We start from the raw sequence: 26,853 nt of genomic DNA on the forward strand, positions 1-26,853 counted from the left end.
GGGCATGTCTGGGGGCGTATCGGGGGTGGGGCCTGTTGAGGGGCGGGGCTTGTCTGGGGGTGTATCGGGGTGGGGCCTGTTGAGGGGCGGGGCATGTCTGGGGGGTGTATTGGGGTGGGGCCTGTTGAGGGGCGGGGCATGTCTGGGGGGTGTATCGGGGTGGGGCCTGTTGAGGGGCGGGGCATGTCTGGGGGTGTATCGGGGTGGGGCCTGTTGAGGGGCGGGGCTTGTCTGGGGGTGTATCGGGGTGGGGCCTGTTGAGGGGCGGGGCTTGTCTGGGGGTGTATCGGGGTGGGGCCTGTTGAGGGGCGGGGCTTGTCTGGGGGTGTATCGGGGTGGGGCCTGTTGAGGGGCGGGGCTTGTCTGGGGGAGTTTTGGTGGCTGCACTGAGCTGACACTGACCCCCCCTTCTCTCCCCAGCCCATGCAAATCACTGGCAATTTCTGCGGGCTGGTGCTGAACCAGCCGCTGGGGGGGCTGCAGGTGCTCGAGGGGCGCCCCCTGCTGGCTGAGCGCAGCGAGGGTCTGGCCAGCCTGGCCGCCTACACCTACCAGGGCCACTCTGTCGTCTTCCTGGGCACCCGCGCCGGCACCCTCAAGAAGGTGGGACCTGGAGGCTCCGCCCCCCACTCAGCAATGGCAGCCCCCCCGGAAGGGACTTCCCCAGCGCGACTGGGGCTCCCATCTCCCATGTGTGGGCCCCCCTGCCAACAGCACCCCCACCCCCGGCCCACAGCCCCAGGCTGGGCGGTGCCCCTCACTCCCGCCCTGCCCCGCCGCCCTGCCCCCCGCCCTGCCAGTGCCCCTCACTCCCGCCCTGCCCCGCCGCCCTGCCCCCCGCCCTGCCAGTGCCCCTCACTCCCGCCCTGCAGCCCCAGCCCTGCCCCCCCGCCCTGCCAGTGCCCCTCACTCCCGCCCTGCCCCCCCGCCCTGCCAGTACCCCTCACTCCCGCCCTGCAGCCCCAGCCCTGCCCCCCCCGCTCTGCCAGTGCCCCTCACTCCCGCCCTGCCCCCCCGCCCTGCCCCCCGCCCTGCCAGTGCCCCTCACTCCCACCCTGCAGCCCCAGCCCTGCCCCCCCAGCCCTGCCAGTACCCCTCACTCCCGCCCTGCAGCCCCAGCCCTGCCCCCCCGCCCTGCCCCCGCCCCCGCCCTGCCAGTGCCCCTCACTCCCGCCCTGCCCCCCGCCCTACCCTCCGCCCCCGCCCTGCCAGTGCCCCTCACTCCCACCCTGCAGCCCCAGCCCTGCCCCCCAGCCCTGCCAGTGCCCCTCACTCCCGCCCTGCAGCCCCTGGCAGCCCGGCACTTCCCCCTCCCCCTCAGCCTTGCCAGTGCCCCTCACTCCCGCCCCACAGCCCCTGCTAACCCCGGCCTCCCTCTTGACCCCAGCCACTTCCAAGCAGCCCAGATGGAAAAGAGAGAAAGCAGAGGGGCTGCGGGTGGGAGTGAGGGGCACTGGCTGGGGGGGGGGCAGAGCTGGGCTGGCAGGGGCTGTGGGGCGGGAGTGAGGAGCACTGGCTGGGGGGGCAGGGCTGGGCTGGCAGGGGCTGTGGGGCGGGAGTGAGGGGCACTGGCTGGGAGGGGCAGGGCTGGGCTGGCAGGGGCTGTGGGGCGGGAGTGAGGGGCACTGGCTGGGAGGGCAGGGCTGGGCTGGCAGGGGCTGTGGGGTGGGAGTGAGGGGTACTGGCTGGGGGCAGGGCTGGGCTGGCAGGGGCTGTGGGGCGGGAGTGAGGGGCACTGGCTGGGAGGGGCAGGGCTGGGCTGGCAGGGGCTGTGGGGCGGGAGTGAGGGGTACTGGCTGGGGGGGCAGGGCTGGGCTGGCAGGGGCTGTGGGGCGGGAGTGAGGGGCACTGGCTGGGGGGGCAGGGCTGGGCTGGCAGGGGCTGTGGGGCGGGAGTGAGGGGCACTGGCTGGGGGGGGCAGGGCTGGGCTGGCAGGGGCTGTGGGGCGGGAGTGAGGGGTACTGGCTGGGGGGGGCAGGGCTGGGCTGGCAGGGGCTGTGGGGCGGGAGTGAGGGGCACTGGCTGGGGGGGCAGGGCTGGGCTGGCAGGGGCTGTGGGGCGGGAGTGAGGGGCACTGGCTGGGGGGGGCAGGGCTGGGCTGTGGGGCGGGAGTGAGGGGCACTGGCTGGGGGGGCAGGGCTGGGCTGGCAGGGGCTGTGGGGCGGGAGTGAGGGGCACTGGCTGGGGGGGGCAGGGCTGGGCTGTGGGGCGGGAGTGAGGGGCACTGGCTGGGGGGGCAGGGCTGGGCTGGCAGGGGCTGTGGGGCGGGAGTGAGGGGCACTGGCTGGGGGGGCAGGGCTGGGCTGGCAGGGGCTGTGGGGCGGGAGTGAGGGGCACTGGCTGGGGGGGGCAGGGCTGGGCTGGCAGGGGCTGTGGGGCGGGAGTGAGGGGCACTGGCTGGGGGGGGGGCAGAGCTGGGCTGGCAGGGGCTGTGGGGCGGGAGTGAGGGGCACTGGCTGGGGGGGCAGGGCTGGGCTGGCAGGGGCTGTGGGGCGGGAGTGAGGGGCACTGGCTGGGGGGGGCAGGGCTGGGCTGGCAGGGGCTGTGGGGCGGGAGTGAGGGGCACTGCCTGGGGGGGGCAGGGCTGGGCTGGCAGGGGCTGTGGGGCGGGAGTGAGGGGCACTGGCTGGGGGGGCAGGGCTGGGCTGGCAGGGGCTGTGGGGCGGGAGTGAGGGGCACTGGCTGGGGGGGGCAGGGCTGGGCTGGCAGGGGCTGTGGGGCGGGAGTGAGGGGCACTGGCTGGGGGGGGCAGGGGCTGTGGGGCGGGAGTGAGGGGCACTGGCTGGGGGGGGCAGGGGCTGTGGGGCGGGAGTGAGGGGCACTGGCTGGGGGGGGCAGGGCTGGGCTGTGGGGCGGGAGTGAGGGGCACTGGCTGGGGGGGCAGGGCTGGGCTGGCAGGGGCTGTGGGGCGGGAGTGAGGGGCACTGGCTGGGGGGGGCAGGGCTGGGCTGTGGGGCGGGAGTGAGGGGCACTAGCTGGGGGGGCAGGGCTGGGCTGGCAGGGGCTGTGGGGCGGGAGTGAGGGGCACTGGCTGGGGGGGGCAGGGCTGGGCTGTGGGGCGGGAGTGAGGGGCACTGGCTGGGGGGGGCAGGGCTGGGCTGTGGGGCGGGAGTGAGGGGCACTGGCTGGGGGGGCAGGGGCTGTGGGGCGGGAGTGAGGGGCACCGCCCAGTCTCGGGGGTGGGTGTACAGTCTGCCAGCAAAGCCAGTTCAGTGCCACGGGCTGCGGTCCCCCCCTCCCCTCTCTTCCCCTCCCCTCCCCCCGCTCCCCTCCCCTCCCGTCCCCTCCAACTCCCCACAAACCAACTCGCTTCCTTCCAAACTGGCTGTTGGCGGGTTGGGGTGGAAAATGCTGAGTCCAGGGCAAAATGCATCTGGGTGTCTGCCCTGCCGGTCCAGCTCTGCCTCCCTCCTCCCCCCAGCCCTGCCGGCGCCCCTCACTCCGACCCACAGCCCTGCCCCCAGCCCTGCCGGCGCCCCTCACTCCGACCCACAGCCCTGCCCCCAGCCCTGCCGGTGCCCCTCACTCCGACCCACAGCCCTGCCCCCAGCCCTGCCGGCGCCCCTCACTCCGACCCACAGCCCTGCCCCCAGCCCTGCCGGCGCCCCTCACTCCGACCCACAGCCCTGCCCCCAGCCCTGCCGGCGCCCCTCACTCCGACCCACAGCCCTGCCCCCAGCCCTGCCGGTGCCCCTCACTCCGACCCACAGCCCTGCCCCCAGCCCTGCCGGTGCCCCTCACTCCGACCCACAGCCCTGCCCCCAGCCCTGCCGGCGCCCCTCACTCCGACCCACAGCCCTGCCCCCAGCCCTGCCGGTGCCCCTCACTCCGACCCACAGCCCTGCCCCCAGCCCTGCCGGTGCCCCTCACTCCGACCCACAGCCCTGCCCCCAGCCCTGCCGGTGCCCCTCACTCCGACCCACAGCCCCGCCCCCAGCCCTGCCGGTGCCCCTCACTCCGACCCACAGCCCTGCCCCCAGCCCTGCCGGTGCCCCTCATTCCGACCCACAGCCCCTGCCCCCAGCCCTGCCGGTGCCCCTCACTCCGACCCACAGCCCTGCCCCCAGCCCTGCCGGTGCCCCTCACTCCGACCCACAGCCCTGCCGGCGCCCCTCACTCCGACCCACAGCCCTGCCCCCAGCCCTGCCGGTGCCCCTCACTCCGACCCACAGCCCTGCCCCCAGCCCTGCCGGCGCCCCTCACTCCGACCCACAGCCCTGCCCCCAGCCCTGCCGGTGCCCCTCACTCCGACCCACAGCCCTGCCCCCAGCCCTGCCGGTGCCCCTCACTCCGACCCACAGCCCTGCCCCCAGCCCTGCCGGTGCCCCTCACTCCGACCCACAGCCCCTGCCCCCAGCCCTGCCGGTGCCCCTCACTCCGACCCACAGCCCCTCCCCCCAGTCCTGCCGGTGCCCCTCATTCCGACCCACAGCCCCTGCCCCCAGCCCTGCTGGTGCCCCTCACTCCGACCCACAGCCCTGCCCCCAGCCCTGCCGGTGCCCCTCACTCCGACCCACAGCCCCTGCCCCCAGCCCTGCCGGTGCCCCTCACTCCGACCCACAGCCCCTCCCCCCAGTCCTGCCGGTGCCCCTCACTCCGACCCACAGCCCCTGCCCCCAGCCCTGCCGGTGCCCCTCACTCCGACCCGCAGCCCCTGCTAACCTGGCCCTGGGCTCCTGCCACACCCCCTCCCTCCATCCTCTCTCCTTGCGGAGGGGCGGGCGGAGGAGTCCCAGGGGCCCTGTCTGGTGTGTCCGGCTCTACCCCTGCTCTGACCTGGGAATTGGGTTACTCAGGGGTCTCTGAACTCCTGAACCCCCCAGGGGCGACCGCTCCGCTTGTAAATGGGGCTAATTCAGTGAGGTGGGGGGAGGCAACTCTTCTCCCTCTCTGCTCCCCCAGACACCGACTCCCTTGTCTGAGACACTGGCCCAGGGGTGGCCAAGGGCTGCGGCCCCAGCTCTGAAAGAGCCCTTTGTTCAGGGGGGGCTGCTCTGGGGCAGCCCCCCCGTCAATGGGCTCTTGTTGGCAGCAATGAAAGGGGTCGTTAAGGTGGGGAGGTAGGGGGAGGGGAGACACCGATGCTGGTCTCCCCTTCCCCACTGCTCCCTGTGGGCCCCCCTCCGGTGCTGCAGACTTGGGGGCCAGGGGCTGGGGGGACAGGGCTGGGTGAAGGAGATCCGGGGCATGGCTCTCACAGCTGCCCCCCTCCGGTGCTGCAGACTTGGGGCTGGGGGGACTGGGCTGGGTGAAGGAGATCCGGGCCATGGCTCTCACAGCTGCCCCCCTCCGGTGCTGCAGACTTGGGGGTGGGGGGACTGGGCTGGGTGAAGGAGATCCGGGCCATGGCTCTCACAGCTGCCCCCCTCCGGTGCTGCAGACTTGGGGGTGGGGGGACTGGGCTAGGTGAAGGAGATCCGGGCCATGGCTCTCACAGCTGCCCCCCTCCGGTGCTGCAGACTTGGGGCTGGGGGGACTGGGCTGGGTGAAGGAGATCCGGGCCATGGCTCTCACAGCTGCCCCCCTCCGGTGCTGCAGACTTGGGGGTGGGGGGACTGGGGGGACTGGGCTGGGTGAAGGAGATCCGGGGCATGGCTCTCACAGCTGCCCCCCTCCGGTGCTGCAGACTTGGGGATGGGGGGACTGGGCTGGGTGAAGGAGATCTGGGCCATGGCTCTCACAGCTGCCCCCCTCCGGTGCTGCAGACTTGGGGGCCAGGGGCTGGGGGGACTGAGCTGGGTGAAGGAGATCCGGGGCATGGCTCTTACAGCTGCCCCCCTCTGGTGCTGCAGACTTGGGGGTGGGGGCACTGGGCTGGGTGAAGGAGATCTGGGCCATGGCTCTCACAGCTGCCCCCCTCAGGTGCTGCAGACTTGGGGGCCAGGGGCTGGGGGGACTGGGCTGGGTGAAGGAGATCCGGGGCATGGCTCTTACAGCTGCCCCCCTCCGGTGCTGCAGACTTGGGGATGGGGGGACTGGGCTGGGTGAAGGAGATCTGGGCCATGGCTCTCACAGCTGCCCCCCTCCGGTGCTGCAGACTTGGGGGCCAGGGGCTGGGGGGACTGAACTGGGTGAAGGAGATCCGGGGCATGGCTCTTACAGCTGCCCCCCTCTGGTGCTGCAGACTTGGGGGTGGGGGCACTGGGCTGGGTGAAGGAGATCTGGGCCATGGCTCTCACAGCTGCCCCCCTCAGGTGCTGCAGACTTGGGGGCCAGGGGCTGGGGGGACTGGGCTGGGTGAAGGAGATCCGGGGCATGGCTCTTACAGCTGCCCCCCTCCGGTGCTGCAGACTTGGGGGCCAGGGGCTGGGGGGACTGGGCTGGGTGAAGGAGATCCGGGGCATGGCTCTCACAGCTGCCCCCCTCAGGTGCTGCAGACTTGGGGGTGGGGGGACTGGGCTGGGTGAAGGAGATCCGGGCCATGGCTCTTACAGCTGCCCCCCTCAGGTGCTGCAGACTTGGGGATGGGGGGACTGGGCTGGGTGAAGGAGATCCGGGGCATGGCTCTTACAGCTGCCCCCCTCCGGTGCTGCAGACTTGGGGGTGGGGGGACTGGGCTGGGTGAAGGAGATCCGGGGCATGGCTCTCACAGCTGCCCCCCTCCGGTGCTGCAGACTTGGGGGTGGGGGGACTGGGCTGGGTGAAGGAGATCTGGGCCATAGCTCTTACAGCTGCCCCCCTCCGGTGCTGCAGACTTGGGGGCCAGGGGCTGGGGGGACTGGGCTGGGTGAAGGAGATCCGGGGCATGGCTCTCACAGCTGCCCCCCTCCGGTGCTGCAGACTTGGGGATGGGGGGACTGGGCTGGGTGAAGGAGATCCGGGGCATGGCTCTTACAGCTGCCCCCCTCAGGTGCTGCAGACTTGGGGGTGGGGGGACTGGGCTGGGTGAAGGAGATCCGGGCCATGGCTCTCACAGCTGCCCCCCTCCGGTGCTGCAGACTTGGGGGTGGGGGGACTGGGCTGGGTGAAGGAGATCCGGGCCATGGCTCTCACAGCTGCCCCCCTCCGGTGCTGCAGACTTGGGGGTGGGGGGACTGGGCTGGGTGAAGGAGATCGGGGCCATGGCTCTCACAGCTGCCCCCCTCAGGTGCGGGTGGATGGTCCCCAGGACGCCCATCTCTACGAGTCGGTGCCAGTGACCCCTGGGCAGCCCCTGCTGCGGGACATGGAGCTGAGTCCTGACCAGAGACACCTCTACGTGCTGAGCCGTGGACAGGTGGGGAAGGGCTGGGGGGAGAGGAGCAGGAACGGTGGGGGGAGGTGGGCTGGGCTGCTGTGCAGAGGGAGCTTCATCAGCTCCCTCCCCTGCCAGGTGGTGCGGCTGCCGGTGGAGACGTGTGGCCAGTATCCCACGTGTGAGGCCTGCCTGGGCTCCAGGGACCCCCACTGTGGCTGGTGTGTGCTGCACAATCGGTGAGACCCCCAGAGCCGGGAGAACCGAGAACCTCTAACCACCAGGCCGCACTGCCCCTGAGAGCCGGGACAATCCAGCAGTCCAGGCTCCCTGCTCCAGCCACGGGCTCCCACTCTCCCTGTAACCCCGGGACACACAATGAATTGGCAGGCGCCCCCCAGCCTGAGCGGGGGCAGCCGTGTTCACGTCTCCTCCCCCAGCCTCCCCAGCACCCACCTCACACCTCTGCTGGATTCGCACCTCCCTGCTCGAAATAGATGCAAGTGACACCCCACCCCCAGCGATCAGCCCCCATCCCGGCCCGCAGCCCCTGCCCCCCAGCCCTGCCGGTGCCCCTCACTCAGACCCACAGCCCCCTCCCCCAGCCCTGCCGGTGCCCCTCACTCCCGACCCACAGCCCCTGCCCCCCAGCCCTGCCGGTGCCCCTCACTCTGACCCACAGCCCTGCCCCCAGCCCTGCCGGTGCCCCTCACTCCGACCCACAGCCCCTGCCCCCCAGCCCTGCCGGTGCCCCTCACTCCGACCCACAGCCCCTGCCCCCCAGCCCTGCCGGTGCCCCTCACTCCAACCCACAGCCCCCGCCCCCAGCCCTGCCGGTGCCCCTCACTCCGACCCACAGCCCCCGCCCCCAGCCCTGCCGGTGCCCCTCACTCTGACCCACAGCCCTGCCCCCAGCCCTGCCGGTGCCCCTCACTCCGACCCGCAGCCCTGCCCCCAGCCCTGCCGGTGCCCCTCACTCCGACCCACAGCCCTGCCCCCCAGCCCTGCCGGTGCCCCTCACTCCGACCCACAGCCCCTGCCCCCCAGCCCTGCCGGTGCCCCTCACTCCGACCCACAGCCCCTGCCCCCAGCCCTGCCGGTGCCCCTCACTCTGACCCACAGCCCCCGCCCCCCAGCCCTGCCGGTGCCCCTCACTCTGACCCGCAGCCCCCGCCCCCCAGCCCTGCCGGTGCCCCTCACTCTGACCCGCAGCCCCCGCCCTCCAGCCCTGCCGGTGCCCCTCACTCTGACCCGCAGCCCTGCCCCCAGCCCTGCCGGTGCCCCTCACTCTGACCCGCAGCCCTGCCCCCAGCCCTGCCGGTGCCCTTCACTCCGACCCACAGCCCCTGCCCCCCAGCCCTGCCGGTGCCCCTCACTCCGACCCACAGCCCTGCCCCCAGCCCTGCCGGTGCCCCTCACTCCGACCCGCAGCCCTGCCCCCAGCCCTGCCGGTGCCCCTCACTCCGACCCACAGCCCTGCCCCCCAGCCCTGCCGGTGCCCCTCACTCCGACCCACAGCCCCTGCCCCCCAGCCCTGCCGATGCCCCTCACTCCGACCCACAGCCCCTGCCCCCAGCCCTGCCGGTGCCCCTCACTCTGACCCGCAGCCCCCGCCCCCCAGCCCTGCTGGTGCCCCTCACTCTGACCCGCAGCCCCCGCCCTCCAGCCCTGCCGGTGCCCCTCACTCTGACCCGCAGCCCCTGCCCCCCAGCACTGCCGGTGCCCCTCACTCCCGACCCACAGCCCCTGCCCCCAGCCCTGCCGGTGCCCCTCACTCTGACCCGCAGCCCTGCCCCCAGCCCTGCCGGTGCCCCTCACTCCGACCCACAGCCCCTGCCCCCAGCCCTGCCGGTGCCCCTCACTCTGACCCGCAGCCCTGCCCCCAGCCCTGCCGGTGCCCCTCACTCCGACCCACAGCCCCTGCCAGCCCTGCCGGTGCCCCTCACTCCCGACCCACAGCCCCTGCCAGCCCAGCCCTGCCGGTGCCCCTCACTCCCACCCCACAGCCCCTGCCCCCCAGCCCTGTCTCCACACTCCTGCCGGTGCCCCTCTCTCCCGGTCCGCAGAGCCTGCCAGCCCAGCCCCTCTTGGGAGCTCCTGGCACCGGATGTCCTGTCCCAACTCCCCTGGATCCTGCGCTAACGAGTCCCTGGGGGGGAAGCGACTGCTGGTTAATGGGTCCTTGATCTGCCCCTCCCCCAGCATTGCCCCTGCCATGCGCAGCCAGTGGGGGAGCAGGGCTGGGAGTTCCCAGACTGTGGCTGACACCCCCCCCTTCCAGATGCTGCCGGCAGAGCGAGTGTCCCCGGGCGCTGGAGCCAAACCGGTTCACCGCTGCGCCAGACCTCTGTCTCCAGCTGCTTGTGGAGCCCAGTAATGTCTCTGTTGCCGCACCCAGCATCCTGGTGAGTGGGGGCCAGGACTCCAGGGTTCCTTGCTTTAAGGCAGTCCCCCCAGGCCTGATCCTCCCAGGGACCCCATGCCCCCCAACCCTAGCCCCATAGGGACCCTGCCCCCCAGATCTAACCTCCTGGCACCCTGCCCCCCCAGATCTAACCCCCTGGGACCTTGTCCCCCTCAAGCTCTTTCCCCCCCGGTATCCTGCCCCCCCCAGATCTAACCCCCTGGGACCTTGTCCCCCTCCAAGCTCTGTCCCCCCCAGGACCCTGCCTCCCCCAGATCTAACCCCCTGGCACCTTGTCCCCCTCCAAGCTCTGTCCCCCCCGGGACCCTGCCCCCCCAGATCTAACCCCCTGGTACCTTGTCCCCCTCCAAGCTCTGTCCCCCCCAGGACCCTGCCTCCCCCAGATCTAACCCCCTGGCACCTTGTTCCCCTCCAAGCTCTGTCCCCCCCGGGACCCTGCCCCCCCCAGATCTAACCCCCTGGGACCTTGTCCCCCTCAAGCTCTTTCCCCCCCGGGATCCTGCCCCCCCCCAGATCTAACCCCCTGGGACCTTGTCCCCCTCAAGCCCTTTCCCCTCCGGGATCCTGCCCCCCCCAGATCTAACCCCCTGGGACCTTGTCCACCTCCAAGCTCTGTCCCCCCCAGGACCCTGCCCCCCCCAGATCTAACCCCCTGGGACCTTGTCCCCCTCCAAGCTCTGTCCTCCCCGGGACCCTGCCCCCCCAGATCTAACCCCCTGGCACCTTGTCCCCCTCCAAGCTCTGTCCCCCCCAGGACCCTGCCTCCCCCAGATCTAACCCCCTGGCACCTTGTCCCCCTCCAAGCTCTGTCCCCCCCGGGACCCTGCCCCCCCCAGATCTAACCCCCTGGGACCTTGTCCCCCTCAAGCTCTTTCCCCCCCGGGATCCTGCCCCCCCCAGATCTAACCCCCTGGGACCTTGTCCCCCTCAAGCCCTTTCCCCTCCGGGATCCTGCCCCCCCCAGATCTAACCCCCTGGGACCTTGTCCACCTCCAAGCTCTGTCCCCCCCAGGACCCTGCCCCCCCCAGATCTAACCCCCTGGGACCTTGTCCCCCTCCAAGCTCTGTCCTCCCCGGGACCCTGCCCCCCCAGATCTAACCCCCTGGCACCTTGTCCCCCTCCAAGCTCTGTCCCCCCCGGGACCCTGCCCCCCCCCCAGATCTAACTCCCTGGCACCTTGTCCCCCTCCAAGCTCTGTCCCCCCCGGGACCTTGCCCCCCCAGATCTAACTCCCTGGCACCTTGTCCCCCTCCAAGCTCTGTCCCCCCTGGGACCCTGCCCCCCCAGATCTAACCTCCTGGGACCTTGTCCCCCTCCAAGCTTTGTCCCCCCTGGGACCCTGTCCCCCCAGATGTAACCCCCTGGGACCTTGTCCCCCTCCAAGCTCTGTCCCCCCCAGGACCCTGCCTCCCCCAGATCTAACCCCGTGGCACCTTGTCCCCCTCAAGCCCTTTCCCCTCCGGGATCCTGCCCCCCCCCCAGATCTAACCCCCTGGGACCTTGTCCACCTCCAAGCTCTGTCCCCCCCAGGACCCTGCCCCCCCCAGATCTAACCCCCTGGGACCTTGTCCCCCTCCAAGCTCTGTCCTCCCCGGGACCCTGCCCCCCCAGATCTAACCCCCTGGCACCTTGTCCCCCTCCAAGCTCTGTCCCCCCCGGGACCCTGCCCCCCCAGATCTAACTCCCTGGCACCTTGTCCCCCTCCAAGCTCTGTCCCCCCCGGGACCTTGCCCCCCCAGATCTAACTCCCTGGCACCTTGTCCCCCTCCAAGCTCTGTCCCCCCTGGGACCCTGCCCCCCCAGATCTAACCTCCTGGGACCTTGTCCCCCTCCAAGCTTTGTCCCCCCTGGGACCCTGCCCCCCCAGATCTAACCCCCTGGGACCTTGTCCTCCTCCAAGTTCTGTCCCCCCTGGGACCCTGCCCCCCCAGATGTAACCCCCTGGGACCTTGTCCCCCTCCAAGCTCTGTCCCCCCCCCGGGACCCTGCCCCCCCAGATGTAACCCCCTGGGACCTTGTCCCCCTCCAAGCTCTGTCCCCCCTGGGACCCTGCCCCCCCAGATGTAACCCCCTGGGACCTTTTCCCCCTCCAAGCTCTGTCCCCCCTGGGACCCTGCCCCCCCAGATCTAACCTCCTGGGACCTTGTCCTCCTCCAAGCTCTGTCCCCCCTGGGACCCTGCCCCCCCAGATGTAACCCCCTGGGACCTTGTCCCCCTCCAAGCTCTGTCCCCCCTGGGACCCTGCCCCCCAGATGTAACCCCCTGGGACCTTGTCCCCCTCCAAGCTCTGTCCCCCCTGGGACTCTGCCCCCCCAGATGTAACCCCCTGGGACCTTGTCCCCCTCCAAGCTCTGTCCCCCCTGGGACCCTGCCCCCCCAGATCTAACCTCCTGGGACCTTGTCCTCCTCCAAGCTCTGTCCTCCCCGGGACCCTGCCCCCCCAGCTGTACCCCCAGACCCTGCCCCCACTCTAACTGCTGTTTCTCGGGCCCTGGCACATTTGGGGTCCAGCTGCAGCTGACGGTGCAGAACCTCCCGGACCTGAGCCCTGGCGTGAGCTGCTCCTTCGAGGGCCTGGGGCAGAGCGAGGCACAGGTGCTGCCCAAGGGCCTGATCCAGTGCCAGTCGCCAGCCCCTCGGGAGCTGCCCCCTGGTACCAGCCCCCATGGTGAGTCCAAAGGGCGGGGCAGGGGGCAAAGGTCAGGATCACGGGGGGGGGCTGGGGAATCCCCCCGTGATGCTGCCTCCCTGTGTCTCCGCCAGGCGACACTCGCTCTGTGCGGCTTCAGCTTCACTCGCTGGAGACCGGGATGGACTTTGCTGGTGCCGACTTCGTCTTCTACAACTGCAGCCTCCTGCCCTCGTGAGTCCCCCTCCTTACCCGCGACCCCCTCCCCGAGGAGTCCAGCACTTAGCACCTTGCTGGGGGAGAAGCAGCCATAGAAGGGGCGGGGGGGGGGGGTACAGCTGCCAGCATGGTCCCTGTCTCCTAGGCTGGGGAGAACAGTGCCCCCATTAACCCTTCGCTGCCCTCCCCAGGTGCCTGTCCTGTGTGAGGAGCCCCTTTGCCTGCCAGTGGTGCAAATACAGGCATGTCTGCAGCCCCGATCCGCAGCAGTGCGCCTTTGCGGAGGGGCGGGTCAGCACCGCGGAGGTGAGTCCCCAGCCACAGCCTAGTGCCCCGGGGCTCTGGAGGGGGAGAGGTGGCAGGTGCCGGGGCTGGGTGCCCTGTGGCGAGAAATTGGCTGCAGTGGCGCTGCAATAATTGATGGGGCCCTGGCTGCCGTTTGGAGCTGCAGCTGCAGACTGGGGCCTCAGGGACTGGGTGGAAATGGCTGTTGCTGTGCTCCCCTCTGAGCCACTTCTCTGTAATCAGTGCCCCACAAAGGGGGCAGGGGCTATGGGTCAGAGTGGGGGTGTCATGAGGAATAGTGGTGGAGAGGCAGCCGTGCTAGTCTGGTGCAGCTGAGACAAGAGACAGGGCTGTGCAGCCCTTTAAAGACTAACAAGATGGTTTATTAGGTGATGAGCTTTCGTGGGCCAGACCCACTTCCTCCGATCAAACAGTGGAAGAAAATATGGTTGTGACAATTTTCTTCCACTCTTTGATCTGAGGAAGTGGGTCTGGCCCACGAAAGCTCATCATCTAATAAACCATCTTGTTAGTCTTTGAAGTGCTGCACAGCCCTGTCTCTTGTCTCATGATTATGAGGGTTAGCCAGCAGCCTGGGGACTAAGGGGTTAACTACACCTAGCCAGGTGGAGTGGCCAATAGGAATGGAGATGGGACTTTCACCTGGGACAAAAGAATTTGTTTTTTTTCCTTGCCTTTGTCTCTCTGGGTGAGTCCTCCGCAGCTACAGGGAGGGACAAGCATGTCTCCCCCCCCCAAGACACCACTCTCCATTTTCTGTGAGTAGGGTTAGGTAGTTCCGTTAGGTTTACTGTTTAAGGGTTGGGTTTGGGATCTGAGATCTGGCACCGCTGAAGAGAGGTTTGGCTTTTCTTTGTAACTAAGTTCTAGCCTATGGGTGAAACAAAATACGGACAATGTAGCACTTTAAAGACTAACAAGATGGTTTATTAGATGATGAGCTTTCGTGGGCCAGACGCACTTTCTATCACTAGCCCATGGGGTAATTCCTCCATGAGTAGATGTTGTTACTTTTCCATCTGATCCTTATGCTTGCAACAGGAATTTTGTTGCAATAATAAAAGTTTTCTCCTTTCTTTTTATTAACCTGGCAGTGGCTACTTGGGTCCTGATTTTTATAATAGGGGTGAGATTTCCCAAATGATCTTTCTCCTAATCTCGTTATTAATATTTGGGTGGTGGCAGCGGAAGTTTGATTCCCAAGATCTAGGTTTTGAAGATTGTGGGGGACGTTTTATACCGAAGCCTGGTAGATAAGGCTTTGGGGTACGGTGCTGGCCCCCACTTCTGCATTTACCGTGCCAGAGTGGGGAAGGAGCCATGACAAGGGGTACCGGCAGAGCTGAGGGCAGGGGCTGCACGTTGGGAGTGAGGGGCATTAGCAGGGCTGGGGGGCAGGGGCTGCGGGATGGGGGTGAGGGGCACCGGCAGGGCTGGAGGGCGGGGGCTGTGGGTCGGGCTGAGGGGCACCGGCAGGGCTGGGGAGCAGGGGCTGTGGGTCGGGAGTGAGGGGCACCGGCGGGGCAGGGGCTGTGGGTCAGGAGTGAGGGGCACCGGCAGGGCTGGGGGCAGGGGCTGTGGGTCGGGAGTGAGGGGCACCGGCAGGGCTGGGCAGCAGGGGCTGTGGGTCGGGAGTGAGGGGCACCGGCAGGGCTGGGGGCAGGGGCTGTGGGTCGGGAGTGAGGGGCACCGGCAGGGCTGGGGGCAGGGGCTGGGGGTCGGGAGTGAGGGGCACCGGCAGGGCTGGGGGCAGGGGCTGTGGGTTGGGAGTGAGGGACACCGGCAGGGCTGGGGGCAGGGGCTGTGGGTCGGGAGTGAGGGGCACCGGCAGGGCTGGGCAGCGGGGGCTGTGGGTCGGGAGTGAGGGGCACCGGCAGGGCTGGGCAGCGGGGGCTGTGGGTCGGGAGTGAGGGGCACCGGCAGGGCTGGGGGCAGGGCTGGGGGTCGGAGTGAGGGGCACCGGCAGGGCTGGGGGCAGGGGCTGTGGGTTGGGAGTGAGGGACACCGGCAGGGCTGGGGGCAGGGGCTGTGGGTTGGAGTGAGGGGCACCGGCAGGGCTGGGGGCAGGGGCTGTGGGTCGGGAGTGAGGGGCACTGGCAGGGCTGGGGGCAGGGCTGTGGGTCGGGAGTGAGGGGCACCGGCAGGGCTGGGGGCGGGACTGTGGGTCGGGAGTGAGGGGCACCGGCAGGGCTGGGGGCAGGGGCTGTGGGTCGGGAGTGAGGGGCACCGGCAGGGCTGGGGGCACGGCCTGTGGGTCGGGAGTGAGGGGCACCGGCAGGGCTGGGCAGCAGGGGCTGTGGGTCAGGAGTGAGGGGCATGGGCAGGGCTGGGCAGCGGGGGCTGCGGGTCGGAGTGAGGGGCACCAGCAGGGCTGGGGGCAGGGGCTGTGGGTCAGGAGTGAGGGGCACTGGCAGGGCTGGGCAGCGGGGGCTGTGGGTCAGGAGTGAGGGGCACCGGCTGGGCTGGGGGCAGGGGCTGTAGGTCGGGAGTGAGGGGCACCGGCAGGGCTGGGGGCAGGGGCTGTGGGTCGGAGTGAGGGGCACCGGCAGGGCAGGGGCTGTGGGTCGGGAGTGAGGGGCTGGGGTGGGCTGGTTGTGGGGCCAGTTTCCTTTATTGCCCCTGCTCCATCCCCCCACCAAAAGAGCAGCCCCACCCCTAGGAAGTGACAATTAAGCAGCTGTGGTTGCCATGGCAGCTCCAAGAGACCTGCAGGATCCTGCATCTCTAGCTCCATCCTCTGGTGCTGGGTGGGGGAGCCCGGATCCCTGGGATCTCTCCAGCCCTGGGAGGGGAGTGGGGTGCAGTGGTTAGAGCAGGGGGGCGGGGAGCCCGGGTACCTGGGATCTCTCCAGCCCTGGGAGGGGAGTGGGGTGCAGTGGTTAGAGCAGGGGGGCGGGGAGCCCGGATCCCTGGGATCTCTCCAGCCCTGGGAGGGGAGTGGGGTGCAGTGGTTAGAGCAGGGGGGCGGGGAGCCCGGGTACCTGGGATCTCTCCAGCCCTGGGAGGGGAGTGGGGTGCAGTGGTTAGAGCAGGGGGGCGGGGTGCCCAGATCCCTGGGATCTCTCCAGCCCTGGGAGGGGAGTGGGGTGCAGTGGTTAGAGCAGGGGGGCGGGGTGCCCGGATCCCTGGGATCTCTCCAGCCCTGGGAGGGGAGTGGGGTGCAGTGGTTAGAGCAGGGGGGCGGGGTGCCCGGATCCCTGGGATCTCTCCAGCCCTGGGAGGGGAGTGGGGTGCAGTGGTTAGAGCAGGGGGGGCGGGGAGCCCGGATCCCTGGGATCTCTCCAGCCCTGGGAGGGGGGTGGGGTGCAGTGGTTAGAGCAGGGGGGCGGGGTGCCCGGATCCCTGGGATCTCTCCAGCCCTGGGAGGGGAGTGGGGTGCAGTGGTTAGAGCAGGGGGGCGGGGAGCCCGGATCCCTGGGATCTCTCCAGCCCTGGGAGGGGAGTGGGGTGCAGTGGTTAGAGCAGGGGGCCGTGTGCCTGGGTTCTCACTGGTTCTTTCTCTCCCCAGGGCTGTCCAGAGCTGCTCCCGGCAGGGCAGATCCTGGTCCCGGCAGGGGTGCTGCAGCCCATCACGCTGCGGGCCAAGAACCTGCCGCAGCCGCAGTCGGGCCAGAAGAACTACGAGTGTGTCTTCTCCGTGCAGGGCCGGCGCCAGCGTGTGCCAGCCGTGCGCTTCAACTCCACCAGTGTGCAGTGTCAGAACAGCTCGGTGAGCCCCCCCGGCCTCCTGCAACCCCTGGGCCCCCCTTCCCTCTGCTGCTCCCCTGCCAGCCCTGCTGTGTCCCTTCCCGGCAGAGGGACTCCCGCAGCCGGGCTGGGCTTCGGAGGGTGTCACCCTGAAATCCCCATCCCCATCTAGGTATTGGTGCAGTGCCCAGGGAAACTGAGGCACGCACACTGGGTTCCTGCAGGACAGCAGCCAGGGTGAATCCAATCCTTCACTTCATCACAGAGGAGCATTGAGCCCAGTTCAGCCCGACCCAGAACCCCGAGACAGTGGGCAGAGCTTGGGACCCCCAATTGCTTCCACATCTCCCAGCCCTGCCTATGGGGGGAAGGGCGGCTGGGAATTCTCCAGTCACGTGGGCTCTGGTCCAGAGCCTGGTGCCAGACCCCCCCCAGCCATTAACTCCCAGCTGGCTGCAGGCAGAAGCACCCCCATGAGTCACTGGGTTGGGAGCGAGGGGCAGCGGCAGGGCTGGGGGTTGCGGGGCGGGAGCGAGGGGCAGCAGCAGGGCTGGGGGTCTGCGGGGTGGGAGCGAGGGGCAGCAGCGAGGCTGGGGGGTGCGAGGGAGGGGCAGCGGCAGGGCTGGGGGGCTGCAGGGCGGGAGCGAGGGGCAGCGGCAGGGCTGGGGGTTGTGGGGCGGGAGCGAGGGGCAGCAGCAGGGCTGGGGGTCTGCGGAGTGGGAGCGAGGGGCAGCAGTGAGGCTGGGGGGCTGCAGGGCGGGAGCGAGGGGCAGCGGCAGGGCTGGGGGGCTGCGGAGTGCGAGCGAGGGGCAGCGGCAGGGCTGGGGGGCTGCGGGGCGGGAGCGAGGAGTAGCGGCAGGGCTGGGGGTTTGTGGGGCGGGAGCGAGCGGCAGCGGCAGGGCTGGGGGCTGCGGGGCGGGAGCGAGGGGCAGCGGCAGGGCTGGGGGGCTGCGGGGCGGGAGCGAGGGGCAGCGGCAGGGCTGGGGGGCTGCGGGGCGGGAGCGAGGGGTAGCGGCAGGGCTGGGGGGCTGCGGGGCGGGAGCGAGGGGCAGCGGCAGGGCTGGGGGCTCCGGGGCGGGAGCGAGGGGCAGCGGCAGGGCTGGGGGGCTGCAGGGCGGGAGCGAGGGGCAGCGGCAGGGCTGGGGGGCTGCGGGGCGGGAGCGAGGGGCAGCGGCAGGGCTGGGGGGCTGCGGGGCGGGAGCGAGGGGTAGCGGCAGGGCTGGGGGGCTGCGGGGCGCGAGCGAGGGTCAGCGGCAGGGCTGGGGGGCTGCGGGGCGGGAGCGAGGGGCAGCGGCAGGGCTGGGGGCTGCAGGGCAGGGCAGGGAGGGGCAGGGGCAGGCAGGGCTGGGGGTTGCGGGGCGGGAGCGAGGGGCAGCGGCAGGGCTGGGGGGCTGCGGGGCGGGAGCGAGGGGCAGCGGCAGGGCTGGGGGGCTGCAGGGCGGGAGCGAGGGGCAGCGGCAGGGCTGGGGGGTGCGGGGCGGTTGCGAGGGGCAGCGGCAGGGCTGGGGGGTGCGGGGCAGGAGCGAGGGGCAGCTGCAGGGCTGGGGGCTGCGGGGCGGGAGCGAGGGGCAGCGGCAGGGCTGGGGGCTGCGGGGCGGGAGCGAGGGGCAGCGGCAGGGCTGGGGGCTGCGGGGCGGGAGCGAGGGGCAGCGGCAGGGCTGGGGGCTGCGGGGCGGGAGCGAGGGGCAGCGGCAGGGCTGGGGGCTGCGGGGCGGGAGCGAGGGGCAGCGGCAGGGCTGGGGGCTGGGGGGTGGGAGCGAGGGGCAGCGGCAGGGCTGGGGGGCTGCGGGGCGGGAGCGAGGGGCAGCGGCAGGGCTGGGGGGCTGCGGGGCGGGAGCGAGGGGCAGCGGCCGGGCTGGGGGGCTGCGGGGCGGGAGCGAGGGGCAGCGGCCGGGCTGGGGGGCTGCGGGGCGGGAGCGAGGGGCAGCGGCAGGGCTGGGGGCTCCGGGGCGGGAGCGAGGGGCAGCGGCAGGGCTGGGGGGTGCGGGGCGGGAGCGAGGGGTAGCGGCAGGGCTGGGGGGCTGCGGGGCGGGAGCGAGGGGCAGCGGCAGGGCTGGGGGCTCCGGGGCGGGAGCGAGGGGCAGCGGCAGGGCTGGGGGGCTGCGGGGCGCGAGCGAGGGTCAGCGGCAGGGCTGGGGGCTGCGGGGCGGGAGCGAGGGGCAGCGGCAGGGCTGGGGGGCGGGAGCGAGGGGCAGCGGCAGGGCTGGGGGGCTGCAGGGCGGGAGCGAGGGGCAGCGGCAGGGCTGGGGGTTGCGGGGCGGGAGCGAGGGGCAGCGGCCGGGCTGGGGGGCTGCGGGGCGGGAGCGAGGGGCAGCGGCTGGGCTGGGGGGCTGCGGGGCGGGAGCGAGGGGCAGCGGCAGGGCTGGGGGGTGCGGGGCGGTTGCAAGGGGCAGCGGCAGGGCTGGGGGGCTGCAGGGCGGGAGCGAGGGGCAGCGGCAGGGCTGGGGGGTGCGGGGCGGTTGCGAGGGGCAGCGGCAGGGCTGGGGGGTGCGGGGCAGGAGCGAGGGGCAGCTGCAGGGCTGGGGGCTGCGGGCCTGCAGCGAGGGGCAGCGGCCGGGCTGGGGGCTGCGGGGCGGGAGCGAGGGGCAGCGGCAGGGCTGGGGGCTGCGGGGCGGGAGCGAGGGGCAGCGGCAGGGCTGGGGGCTGCGGGGCGGGAGCGAGGGGCAGCGGCAGGGCTGGGGGGCTGGGGGGTGGGAGCGAGGGGCAGCGGCAGGGCTGGGGGGCTGCGGGGCGGGAGCGAGGGGCAGCGGCAGGGCTGGGGGGCTGCGGGGCGGGAGCGAGGGGCAGCGGCCGGGCTGGGGGGCTGCGGGGCGGGAGCGAGGGGCAGCGGCCGGGCTGGGGGGCTGCGGGGCGGGAGCGAGGGGCAGCGGCTGGGCTGGGGGGCTGCAGGGCGGGAGCGAGGGGCAGCGGCAGGGCTGGGGGGTGCGGGGTGGTTGCGAGGGGCAGCGGCAGGGCTGGGGGGTGCGGGGCAGAAGCGAGGGGCAGCTGCAGGGCTGGGGGCTGGGGGCTGGGGGCGGGGCGGGAGCGAGGGGCAGCGGCCGGGCTGGGGGGCTGCGGGGCGGGAGCGAGGGGCAGCGGCAGGGCTGGGGGCTGCGGGGCGGGAGCGAGGGGCAGCGGCCGGGCTGGGGGCAGGGCTGGGGGCTGCGGGGCGGGAGCGAGGGGCAGCGGCCGGGCTGGGGGGCTGCGGGGCGGGAGCGAGGGGCAGCGGCCGGGCTGGGGGGCTGGGGGGCTGCAGGGCGGGAGCGAGGGGCAGCGGCAGGGCTGGGGGGTGCGGGGCGGGTGGGGGGCGGGGCGGGAGCGAGGGGCAGCGGCAGGGCTGGGGGGCTGCGGGGCGGGAGCGAGGGGCAGCGGCAGGGCTGGGGGGTGGGAGCAAGGGGCAGCGGCAGGGCTGGGGGGTTGCGGGGCGGGAGCGAGGGGCAGCGGCAGGGCTGGGGGCTGCGGGGCGGGAGCGAGGGGCAGCGGCAGGGCTGGGGGGGCTGGGGGGTGGGAGCGAGGGGCAGCGGCAGGGCTGGGGGGCTGCGGGGCGGGAGCGAGGGGCAGCGGCCGGGCTGGGGGGCTGCGGGGCGGGAGCGAGGGGCAGCGGCCGGGCTGGGGGGCTGCGGGGCGGGAGCGAGGGGCAGCGGCTGGGCTGGGGGGCTGCAGGGCGGGAGCGAGGGGCAGCAGCAGGGCTGGGGGGTGCGGGGCGGGAGCGAGGGGCAGCGGCAGGGCTGGGGGGTGCGGGGCGGGAGCGAGGGGCAGCGGCAGGGCTGGGGGCTGCGGGGCGGGAGCGAGGGGCAGCGGCAGGGCTGGGGGCTGCGGGGCGGGAGCGAGCGGCAGCGGCAGGGCTGGGGGGCTGCGGGGCGGGAGCGAGGGGCAGCGGCCGGGCTGGGGGGCTGCGGGGCGGGAGCGAGGGGCAGCGGCCGGGCTGGGGGGCTGCGGGGCGGGAGCGAGGGGCAGCGGCAGGGCTGGGGGCTGCGGGGCGGGAGCGAGGGGCAGCGGCCGGGCTGGGGGGCTGCGGGGCGGGAGCGAGGGGCAGCGGCAGGGCTGGGGGCTGCGGGGCGGGAGCGAGGGGCAGCGGCAGGGCTGGGGGGTGGGAGCGAGGGGCAGCGGCAGGGCTGGGGGGTGCGGGGCGGGAGCGAGGGGCAGCGGCAGGGCTGGGGGGCGGGAGCGAGGGGCAGCGGCAGGGCTGGGGGCTGCGGGGTGGGAGCGAGGGGCAGGGCAGGGCTGGGGGTGGGAGCGAGGGGCAGCGGCAGGGCTGGGGGCTGGGGGGTGGGAGCGAGGGGCAGCGGCAGGGCTGGGGGCTGCGGGGCGGGAGCGAGGGGCAGGGCTGGGCTGGGGGGCGGGAGCGAGGGGCAGCGGCAGGGCTGGGGGCTGCGGGGCGGGAGCGAGCGGCAGCGGCAGGGCTGGGGGCTGCGGGGCGGGAGCGAGGGGCAGCGGCAGGGCTGGGGGGCTGGGGGGTGGGAGCGAGGGGCAGCGGCAGGGCTGGGGGCTGGGGGGTGGGAGCGAGGGGCTGCGGCAGGGCTGGGGGGCGGGAGCGAGGGACAGCGGCCGGGCTGGGGGGGTTGGGGGTCAGGGTGTTTGATGTTTCACCCCCGGGGGGATGCTGTGTTGCTAGGTGACGGTTTGGTTGTTGGAGGAGATGCCTGGCATCGTCCTTTTAACCCTTTGTCTCCCGTTGCTCTGCCCCCCCCTTGCTCCCCAGTACTGGTACGAGGGTGACGCTGTCGGGGAGCTGCCCGTGGAATTCGCCGTGGTCTGGGACGGTGCCTTCGCCATCGACCAGCCCCCCGGCTTCCACGGTACAGGGGGCTGCGAGGGGAGGGGGCCATGCCAGGGGGCTGGGCATGGGGTTGGGTAATGGGGAAGGGGGGGCCAGAGAGTGGGAACGGGATTGAGGCCATGGGGAGGGATATGCCGGGGGGCTGCACTGGGGGGTATAACTGGGGCGAGGGGGTGGGGAGTCTGTCTGTCTCTCACCCCCCCTCGCCCCCAGCCCTGCTGTACAAGTGCCCGGCCCAGCGTCCGAGCTGCGGGCTCTGTCTTCGTGCTGACCCGCGCTACCAGTGTGGCTGGTGCCTGGCCGAGCGTCGCTGCCTCCTGCGCCCCCACTGCCCGGCCCCCCACCTCCACTGGGTGCCCTCCGGCCGGCGCGGGGCCCGCTGCAGCCACCCCCGGATCACCCAGGTAACGCCCCCCTCTGTGCGGCCCTCCCATCACCCAGGCAACCCCCCTCTGTGCCACCCCCCATCACCCAGTCAACGCCCCCTCTGTGCCACCCCCCATCACCCAGTCAACGCCCCCTCTGTGCGGCCCTCCCATCACCCAGGCAACGCCCCCTCTGTGCGGCCCTCCCATCACCCAGGCAACGCCCCCTCTGTGCGGCCCTCCCATCACCCAGGCAACGCCCCCTCTGTGCGGCCCTCCCATCACCCAGGCAACGCCCCCTCTGTGCCACCCCCCATCACCCAGGCAACGCCCCCTCTGTGCGGCCCTCCCATCACCCAGGCAACGCCCCCTCCGTGCGGCCCTCCCATCACCCAGGCAACGCCCCCTCCGTGCGGCCCTCCCATCACCCAGGCAACGCCCCCTCTGTGCGGCCCTCCCATCACCCAGGCAACGCCCCCTCTGTGCGGCCCTCCCATCACCCAGGCAACGCCCCCTCTGTGCGGCCCTCCCATCACCCAGGCAACGCCCCCTCTGTGCGGCCCTCCCATCACCCAGGCAACGCCCCCTCTGTGCGGCCCTCCCATCACCCAGGCAACGCCCCCTCTGTGCCACCCCCCATCACCCAGGCAACGCCCCCTCTGTGCCACCCCCCATCACCCAGGCAACGCCCCCTCTGTGCCGCCCCCCATCACCCAGGCAACGCCCCCTCTGTGCGGCCCTCCCATCACCCAGGCAACGCCCCCTCTGTGCGGCCCTCCCATCACCCAGGCAACGCCCCCTCTGTGCCACCCCCCATCACCCAGGCAATGCCCCCTCTGTGCGGCCCTCCCATCACCCAGGCAACGCCCCCTCTGTGCGCCCCTCCCATCACCCAGGCAACGCCCCCTCTGTGCCACCCCCCATCACCCAGGCAACGCCCCCTCTGTGCGGCCCTCCCATCACCCAGGCAACGCCCCCTCTGTGCGGCCCTCCCATCACCCAGGAAACGCCTCCTCTGTGCCACCCCCCATCACCCAGGCAACGCCCCCTCTGTGCCACCCCCCATCACCCAGGCAATGCCCCCTCTGTGCGGCCCTCCCATCACCCAGGCAACGCCCCCTCTGTGCGGCCCTCCCATCATCCAGGCAACGCCCCCTCTGTGCCACCCCCCATCACCCAGGCAACGCCCCCTCTGTGCGGCCCTCCCATCACCCAGGCAACGCCCCCTCTGTGCGGCCCTCCCATCACCCAGGCAACGCCCCCTCTGTGCCACCCTCCCATCACCCAGGCAACGCCCCCTCTGTGCCACCCTCCCATCACCCAGGCAACGCCCCCTCTGTGCCACCCTCCCATCACCCAGGCAACGCCCCCTCTGTGCCGCCCTCCCATCACCCAGGCAACGCCCCCTCTGTGCCACCCCCCGTCACCCAGGCAACGCCCCCTCTGTGCCGCCCTCCCATCACCCAGGCAACGCCCCCTCTGTGCCACCCCCCATCACCCAGGCAACGCTCCCTCTGTGCCGCCCTCCCATCACCCAGGCAACGCCCCCTCTGTGCCACCCCCATCACCCAGGCAACGCCTCTGTGCGGCCCTCCCATCACCCAGGCAACGCCCCCTCTGTGCCACGCCCCATCACCCAGGCAACGCCCCCTCTGTGCCACGCCCCATCACCCAGGCAACGCCCCCTCTGTGCCACGCCCCATCACCCAGGCAACGCCCCCTCTGTGCCACCCTCCCATCACCCAGGCAACGCCCCCTCTGTGCGGCCCTCCCATCACCCAGGCAACGCCCCCTCTGTGCCACCCCCCATCACCCAGGCAACGCCCCCTCTGTGCCACCCCCCATCACCCAGGCAACGCCCCCTCTGTGCCACCCCCCCATCACCCAGGCAACGCTCCCTCTGTGCCGCCCTCCCATCACCCAGGCAACGCCCCCTCTGTGCCACCCCCCATCACCCAGGCAACGCCTCTGTGCGGCCCTCCCATCACCCAGGCAACGCCCCCTCTGTGCCACGCCCCATCACCCAGGCAACGCCCCCTCTGTGCCACGCCCCATCACCCAGGCAACGCCCCCTCTGTGCCACGCCCCATCACCCAGGCAACGCCCCCTCTGTGCCACCCTCCCATCACCCAGGCAACGCCCCCTCTGTGCGGCCCTCCCATCACCCAGGCAACGCCCCCTCTGTGCCACCCCCCATCACCCAGGCAACGCCCCCTCTGTGCCACCCCCCATCACCCAGGTAACGCCCCCTCTGTGCCACCCTCCCATCACCCAGGTAACACCCCCTGTCCCACTCCTCCCTGCATCACCCAGGTAACGCCCCCTCCGTGCCACCCCCATTACCCAGGCAACGCCCCCTCTGTGCCACCCCCATCACCCAGGTAACACCCCCTGTCCCGCCCCTCCCTGCATCACCCAGGCAACGCCCCCTCCGTGCTACCCCCCCATTACCCAGGCAACGCCCCATCTGTGCCACCCCCCATCACCCAGGTAACACCCCTGTCCCGCCCCTCCCTGCATCACCCAGGCAACGCCTCTCCGTGCCGCCCCCCCATCATCCAGGCAACGCCCCATCTGTGCCACCCCCCCATCACCCAGGCAACGCCTGCTCTGTGCGGCCCCCCCATCACCCAGGCAACGCCCCCTCTGTCCTGCTCCCTCCCCACCCCACCCCTCAGTGCCCTGGTAACAGCACCCCCTGTGCTGCCTGGGTAGCGCGCCCCCTCCCCTCCCGTGACTGGGCCTCGGGGGCCTCTGGAACCCACCGCCATCTGTGGCCAGGGCTGTCTCTGCTGCAGACCCCCCCATCCCTGACTCGGGGGCTGGAGTGGGGGAGGCCTGGGGGTCTCTGTCCCCCTGACCCGTGACTCCCCCAGGTGGTGCCGGCGGCTGGGCCCAAGGAGGGCGGGACCCTGGTGACAGTCGAGGGCGAGAACTTGGGGCTGCAGGTACAGGAGGTCGGGGTGCGCGTGGCCGGGGTGCGCTGCAACTCGCTGCCGGGCCTCTACGTCCCCGCCCAGAGGTGAGGGGAACCAAGGACATGGGGCCTGGGATGTGTAGGGCAGGGGTGCAGAGATATGGGGGGCTGGCAGGTGGGGGCAGGGACATGGGGGGCTGGGACATGGGGGCTGGCGGGCACGGACTTGGGCTAATGCCCCGTGTCCATAGGCTGGTGTGCGAGATGGAGGAGTCACTGGTGCCCGACCCCCCGCCCGGCCCCGTGGAGGTCTGCGTTGGCGACTGCAGTGTGGACTTCCGGGCCCGTTCCTCGAGTCCCTTCACCTTCGTGGTACTGGGGGGCCATGGAATGACCCCAGGGAGTAGGCGGAGGATGGAGGGAGTCATGGGGGACAGTGGTGTGACCCAGGGAGCAGGGGGGCCATGGCCGGAAGTGGGGTGACCCTTGAAGGTAGCTGGGAGACAGAGAGCAGGTCAGTGGGGTGACCCTTGAGATATGAGGGGCAGGGGACCCATGGGGGCAGTGACCTCAGGGATCAGGGGGCATGGTGGGAAATGGGGTGATCCTGGAAGTATATGGGGGGCAGGGGAGCTGTGGGGGCAGTGGAGGTGACCTCAGGGAGCAGGGGGGCTGTCGCAGGAAGTGGGGTGACTCCTGGGGATAGGGGAGCCGTGGGGGCAGTGGTGTGACCCCAGGGGCAGGAAGGCTATGGGGAGTAGCTGAGGGGACCAGGGGCCGGGGGGGGGGGGGGGGGGGGGGGCTGGCTGGTGGGTGCAGTGGGCCTGTGGGGATCTGCGCATGCATTTACCCCCATACCTGCTGTCTGACTTTCAGACCCCCACACTGCAAGGGCTCAGCCCCACAGGGGGGCCGGTGTCAGGGGGAACCCACATCACCATCACTGGGACCCATCTGGATGCTGGGAGCAACGTGAACATCTCCATGCAGGGGGCGCCCTGCCAGCTGCTCCGGTACTGGCCTGGGGGCAGAAGTGGGAGGGGCAGGATGGGAGGGTATGAGGGGGTGTGGCAGGGCAGGCACCGGTGGGGCTGGGGGCAGAAGGTAATGAGGGGTGATGGGGAGGCGTCTCTCATTCTCTTCTCCTGGCAGGAGGGGACCTGGGGAAATCGTCTGCCTGACCCCCCCATCTGCTCTGGGACCTGGCCCAGCCCCACTCAGTGTCCACATCGACCGTGCCAGCCTGGGCCTCCCCGACCCTCTCAATGGCACCACCAGCCCCCCCAGCCTGAGCTTCCGCTACACCCCTGACCCGGCTGTCACCCACGTTGAGCCCCAGTGGAGCATCGCCAAGTAAGAAGTCTTTGTGGTCCCGAGACCTGCAGGGCCCCCTGCGCGTCCTGCCTGTGGCCCTCAGCCCCCGGGCATCCTCCCTGTGGCCCTCAACCCCTGGGCATCCTCCTTGCAGCCCCCAGGTGCCCTCCTTGCGGCCCCCAACCCCCGGGCTCCCTCCCTGTGGCCCCCAGCTCCCACACACGCTCCCTGCAGCCCTCAGCCCCATTCATTGTCCTCTGCCCCCTGCAGCCTCCTGTCATCAAGCTGTGGGGGAGCCACTGGGCCCTCCTCCCCCACAGCCTGGCACGGGGCTCAGCTGGCAGGAGCACAGCGGAGGCTGAGAGGACAGGGACACAGCGTAGAACAGACCTGTCAGCACTGGCACCAGGAGCAGCCAGGACCCTGCCCCCCAAGCCAGCTCCTGGTCTCAGCCCCCCTGCCCGACCTTTGCCCTGCTTCCTGGTTGCCCCCTCCCAAGTTCTATGAAGGGCCTTGGCCAGTGTGTATGTGGGGGAGGCTGTCGCCCCGAAATCCCAGGGAAACTGAGGTGCGTACACGGGACAGTGTAACAGCCATGGCGTGGAGAATTAAATCCCCTTTGTCACACCAGGGCATCAGAGGAACAGCACCGCTGGCTCGGCATGGCCTCTCCCTCGGCCTCCAGGACCAGCCTGGGCTGGGCGGGGTCCCTAGGCACTGTGAGATGGGGTCCGTGGGTGGAGGGGCCGTGCAGAGCTGGGCAGAGGAATGTGGGGGTCATGGGAGTGGGGGCGGGGCAGAGGGTGTCCGAGGGAGGCTGGGCAAAATGTGGACTGTTCCCAGGGCCATGATTGGGGCAGATGTCACAGCCAGGCCCACCCCCAAGAGCAGTGTCCCCCTGGGGGCTGATCTCTTCCCCCCCCCCTTTTCCAGTGGCAGCACCAGCCTGACGGTGACTGGGACCCGCCTGCTAAGTGTCCAGGAGCCGCGTGTCCGAGCAGTGTATGGGGGAATCGAAACCGTCAACGTGAGTTGTGCCCTGTGGTGAGGCCACCTG

General features: G+C 71.8%; 1 protein-coding gene across 6 annotated transcripts in view; it reads left to right on the forward strand.

Annotated features, from left to right (window-relative positions):
* PLXNA3 (plexin A3) overlaps positions 1–26,853 on the forward strand; it is a 57,361-nt gene that overhangs the window by 4,368 nt on the left and 26,140 nt on the right. For 5 of the 6 annotated variants that reach the window (XR_016347178.1, XM_089770288.1, XM_089770286.1 and 2 more), the window contains exons 3-17: positions 421–603; positions 7,088–7,216; positions 7,313–7,413; positions 9,456–9,579; positions 12,112–12,268; positions 12,364–12,463; positions 12,640–12,754; positions 16,263–16,463; positions 21,123–21,219; positions 21,414–21,604; positions 24,442–24,587; positions 24,734–24,854; positions 25,359–25,495; positions 25,635–25,835; positions 26,730–26,823. Coding sequence is in view for 5 of the 6 variants with exons in the window: in XM_089770288.1 (XP_089626414.1) it covers positions 421–603; positions 7,088–7,216; positions 7,313–7,413; positions 9,456–9,579; positions 12,112–12,268; positions 12,364–12,463; positions 12,640–12,754; positions 16,263–16,463; positions 21,123–21,219; positions 21,414–21,604; positions 24,442–24,587; positions 24,734–24,854; positions 25,359–25,495; positions 25,635–25,835; positions 26,730–26,823 (2,097 nt within the window). In the remaining variant the exon portion in view is untranslated. The remainder of the gene's footprint in view (positions 1–420; positions 604–7,087; positions 7,217–7,312; positions 7,414–9,455; positions 9,580–12,111; positions 12,269–12,363; positions 12,464–12,639; positions 12,755–16,262; positions 16,464–21,122; positions 21,220–21,413; positions 21,605–24,441; positions 24,588–24,733; positions 24,855–25,358; positions 25,496–25,634; positions 25,836–26,729; positions 26,824–26,853) is intronic. The other variant, XM_089770290.1, reaches the window with a different exon arrangement.

Source organism: Pelodiscus sinensis, chromosome 18 (assembly GCF_052426305.1).
Source record: "Pelodiscus sinensis isolate ZL-2025 chromosome 18, ASM5242630v1, whole genome shotgun sequence".
In the NCBI taxonomy this organism is placed as follows: Eukaryota; Metazoa; Chordata; order Testudines; family Trionychidae; genus Pelodiscus; species Pelodiscus sinensis.